General features: G+C 42.2%; 1 protein-coding gene across 4 annotated transcripts in view; it reads right to left on the bottom strand.

Moving 5' to 3' along the window:
* Positions 1–4,683, bottom strand: part of PNPLA7 (patatin like phospholipase domain containing 7) — a 269,446-nt gene that overhangs the window by 231,459 nt on the left and 33,304 nt on the right. For all 4 annotated transcript variants that reach the window (XM_014519499.2, XM_025203018.1, XM_014519500.2 and 1 more), the window contains 2 exons: positions 3,609–3,697; positions 1,853–1,993 (listed from right to left, as the gene is read on the bottom strand). In XM_014519499.2, coding sequence (XP_014374985.1) covers positions 1,853–1,993; positions 3,609–3,697 — 230 coding nt within the window. The remainder of the gene's footprint in view (positions 1–1,852; positions 1,994–3,608; positions 3,698–4,683) is intronic.

The following is a 4,683-nucleotide window of genomic DNA, read 5'->3' as shown; positions in this document are numbered from 1 at the left end:
TCAGCAGGGATGTCATAGGTCCAGTGATGTTTGGCATGTTTATTAATGATTTGGATGCTCAAATGGAGAGCTTCCTGGTCAAGTTTGCAGGTGATATGAAACTGGGAAGGACTGCAAAACACATTCACATTAGAGGATAGGAGTAGAATTTTGAATTCTATCTTGAAAGAAGGATCTTGAAAGATTGGACAGCTGGGCTGGAGACAACAGAAGGAAATTCAGTGCAGACAAATGTAAGGTTCTACATCTAGGGAAAATAAGCAAAAGTACAAATATATAAAGGGAGATAACCGGCTGGGTACCAGCATTACTGAGAAGTATCTGGGGTTGTGGTGGATCACTGAATCGGTATGAGTAAAAAAAAAAAACAAAAAATGTAATTTTGAGCTGCATCAACAAGAATATTTGATGTAAAACACAGGCGGTGACAATACCACTCTATTCAGTGCTAGTTAGGCTTCACATAAAGTACCATAAGAAATTCTGGACTCTATATTTTAAGAAGGATGCAGAGAAATTGGAGATAGTCCAAAGGTGGGTGATAAAAGTGACAAAGAGGTTAGACAGCAAGCCAAGGACTGAGAGAGCGTGAGGTTTGTTTAGCTTGAAATAAAAGAGATTAAGGAGGGGGAACATAACATTGGAAAGGGACCATTAAGCATCTCCTTAAGCTTAAATTAAATAATAATAATAATAATAATAATAATAATAATAATAATAATAATAATAATAATAATATCGGCTGCACACACTTTATAGAATCACTCAAATTCTACTGCTGTTTCTGTCAGTCGCAGGTCACAAGCCCACAGATAAAAGCCTACCAATTCTTTGAGACGCCAAGGCAGGCAGAAGTTAGGTTTTAATTTAATTGTGAAGGTCATGGCAAAATAATGAATACATCTGTAAATCTACAGAGAAAGAAGGAAAGATGAACAGGCTCTTTTTGTTGCCTGCATAGTGAATCCATCAGCTTAATATTGAGATGTCCACACCACCTCCCAAAAAACAAACATGCAACCAAATAGAGACTCTCTTCACTATCTCAGCAGAGCAATACCAGATTGCAAACAGCAATCCCCCTCTGCGCTCTCAAGATGGCCCCTCTAAAAAGCAGTATGAGTAAGTCATCAGTGCTGCTGCTTACACTTCACTGCTCCTGTGGCTAAAGAGAGAGAACCATAATCCTGAGCGTTGTCAAACTGATCCTGAATGAGCAATTGCTTTTTGGAACATGTTGCAATATATGGAAAATATCCAATAAGTTTCAGAGGGAACAGAGAGAGCATTAACCCAAATCTGTTCAAGCTCAAAGGGTGTTTATAGACGTGCTCTGAGAGCTGTACTAATTAAAAGCACCTGGAGTGTCATGTGTATCTGAGTCCCTGCACTGAAAAAGGTGGTGAGGCACTTTGAACTACTATAAAAGTTCATCAAACCACTTTAGTTTAAAGTGCCCTGCTGCCATATTTCAGCATGAAAACGCTGATACACGTGATGCTGGAGTCTGCTGGAGCATGGTAATTACAATGTTCCAGCAGACTCAATTAATCGAGTCTGCTCTGATGCATCCAAAGAGTTCATTACCAGTACTCCCAAATCTACTCTATTTGACCACCACTTTCTTACCCAAGTATTTAAAAAAAAAAAAAATTGCACACAGTTACAAATGAGCATTTTTTTCTCCTCACAAGATAAATCTTAAGCCATCTATGTAAATTCAGAACATGTTCAAGTGCCTGATGCTGACCTGACATTAGCAAAATGTTGGTGATGTCACTGGAATTACTGATTCACACCCACAGCACATATCAAAAATCAGGCCTCAAGTGCTCTTTCCTTTCAAACTTACCTGACATTTTTAAGCATATACAGAACTTCAGATGGCAAATGAGAATTCTTCACATCAAATTCAGTTAGATCTGCTTCTAACAGGGAAGGAGGCGGCTCCTTTGGCTGCAAAGTTGGAGACTCCTTTTTAAAACGCAGAATCCTACAAAAAAAGAAATCTGAATGAAAAGGAGTTGGAGGGCTCAGTCAGTCTCTGCTCACGCTGCACTTTTGGATGACAAGCTTTCATTATAAAAATCAAGTCTCCAGGTTTCCAATGTAGCTGTTTGCCTTTCTGGCTAACGCTAGATTAAGAACATACGAATTCTACCTCCTCCTCCAGTATTGTAGGCATCTCCTGGAGCAGATTTACAAATCCAGACCCACCGCTTGGAGGCAATCAAGGGTCAAAAAGGGAGTCTGCATGGGTTTCATGAGGGGACCCAGTCAGAATAAGCCAGACACTAACCTAGTACTTGAGCAGACAACAATTCCAGTAGTTTCTTCAACTTCATCACTAGGGCTACGCGAAGCTTCGGTCCCCAATTCGATTCAGCCCAATTTGGTGGACGAATCTCCGAATCCAAATCGAATCAGAGGACCCTTTAATCTCTCCCAATTGAATCAGAAGCCTCCGAATTGATTCAGACAGATTTGGAAAGATTTGGCGATTCGGATGTAGACACAGCTTTAAAAGTTTTCTCTACATACCTCTAGGTAGCAGGCAGCTCGTGAATGCTGCGATGCTGGGGCACATGAAGTGTCCCACAGAAGCACAGGGGGGTCTCCAGCGCACTTGACAGCAGATTCCGAAGTGGACCAGAAGCACTTCTGGGTCCACCAGAGAGTGCACTGGGAGCCCACCCCCACAGCTCAGCGACTGGTGCCTCCTGGGTCTGGGGGGCACCCAGGGTCCCCCTGTGGCCAATCACTGAGCTAGAGGGGCGCAGGGGGGGCCCCCAGCGCACTCCCCGGCAGACCCGGAATTGAACCAGAAGTACTTCCGGTCCACTTCCGGGTTCACCACCGAGCACCTGGGGACACCCCCACACTCCCGTGGGACGCTCCATCTGCCCTAGCATTGCAGCAATAACGAGCCACGCCTGGTACCTCAATGCATGTACAAAAAAAATGTAAAGCTGTGTCTATGTCCAAATTGCTGATTCTCCAAATCAGCATCAAATCTTTAGATTTGGACAAATCAAATCGGGGACAGTGATCCGAATCAACAAATCAAATCACTGTACCTGATTCAGGCCGAATCCAAATCGAATAGGACCCATTTTGCACACCCCTATTCATCACCCCCTCTATCCCCGTCTCCTTCTTGAGCTGCCTACCTGCCACTATACATCCCAGAAATTATGGAACATATTTCACAGAAATTAAGAACTAATATAGATCTGACCAGTTTCTGTTTATAGCTCAAGTTCTGTCACTTGTTAGGAGAAGCTGGGGGTGGACAGTAGGAGTGGGAGGCAGAAGAAATGGAATTTACACATTTTTTACTCTACTGTTTTCCTGAGAAGCAAGCAACTATATTGGGAACCTCCCAACCTCAACTGATCTGTAACAAGTTTAGTAACCCAAAGTCTACATGAACAGAAACGGATCAAGATCTCCTGAAATTCAGGTTCAGAGAGCAAATAGGGGACTTTCACCCTCGTTCCTAGTGCCAACAGAAAACAAAACTATAATTCCTCCAATTTCAGTGTAAAGTGAACTATCTGCAAATAGCTGTGGCAGTTCACAAGATCCCAGTTATCAAAGAACTGTACCTTTTTGCCAAAAACAGAACTTTTGCCCTTTTCCGCATCCGCTGGCGAGGCACTGTGTTCCCAACTAGTGTGTTCGGGAGAGTGGTAACCTAGAAGAAAATAATGAAACACAGAGGATCTGTTTAAGAATTACAGACAATCACATGGTCTTGATCCTGCAAAGGATAACACAGAAGTACAGTGTCCAGTGGCATCTAAGTAAACTTAAGACAAAGGATAAGGTTTTGCAGGACTGGGACATGAATGAGCCCCAGAGCAGGAAGCAACTGCTTGTTTTGTACTTTTTTCCAAATAAGAGTTAATGATACCTTTATTTTAATGAGGAACTAATGCAATGGTGATGGATGATGCAGAAAACCCATAGCCAGACTCTTCCTGATCAAAGGCTGTCAGCCTCAGAAAGAAACAAGTAATCTTCTAAAGTGTAAATACTAATCTGGCAATCACTGACAATGGCACAATGAGGTCTGATGCACTTAAAAGTCACCGGACATAAATTTTAATGAAATATATAAATGCACATCCAACTATTCTTTTTAATGGTTGTACCTAAAGTGCCACCTGGTGAAGGCAGGCAAACACTACAATGTCAAGAAAATGGTTCACTAATGTTTTATTTTCATTTTATTGCATTTTCCTCAAGAAGCGCAATCCAGCTATCAGCGTCCCAGTTTTTATCCTGGAGGTTTCTTTGGTCCATGACTATGGTTTGTAGGTGTTAAAGCTAGGCAAATAATAAAGATAGAAGGTAGCAATAGTAGTTCCTCTAACAGTTCCTCTATATGGACCCGCTGTTAAAGGGACATCTGACAGCTTGTCAAGGGGCTTCACAGCTAAGCCAGACAACAGAGGAATGTTGAGACTTGAAAAATCTTAGGACACTTTTATGCATGCTCCATGGGTGGGTGGGGACAGCGCTTTAATTAAACCAGCTCCAGGAGCCACTTGAATTAAAAGTCCCACAGCATTGCATGCATCAGTCCCCAGACTTAAAAATGGCATCAGGGACGCTTGAACTAAAGCTCATTTGATGAGCTTTAGTTCAAGTACCTCCACCACTATTTTTAAGTGCAGG

The sequence above is a fragment of the Alligator sinensis genome, unplaced genomic scaffold (assembly GCF_000455745.1).
Source record: "Alligator sinensis unplaced genomic scaffold, ASM45574v1 scaffold235_1, whole genome shotgun sequence".
In the NCBI taxonomy this organism is placed as follows: domain Eukaryota; kingdom Metazoa; phylum Chordata; order Crocodylia; family Alligatoridae; genus Alligator; species Alligator sinensis.
Note: the sequence above shows the minus strand (reverse complement) of the source record. Positions and strands in the feature narration are given on the sequence as shown.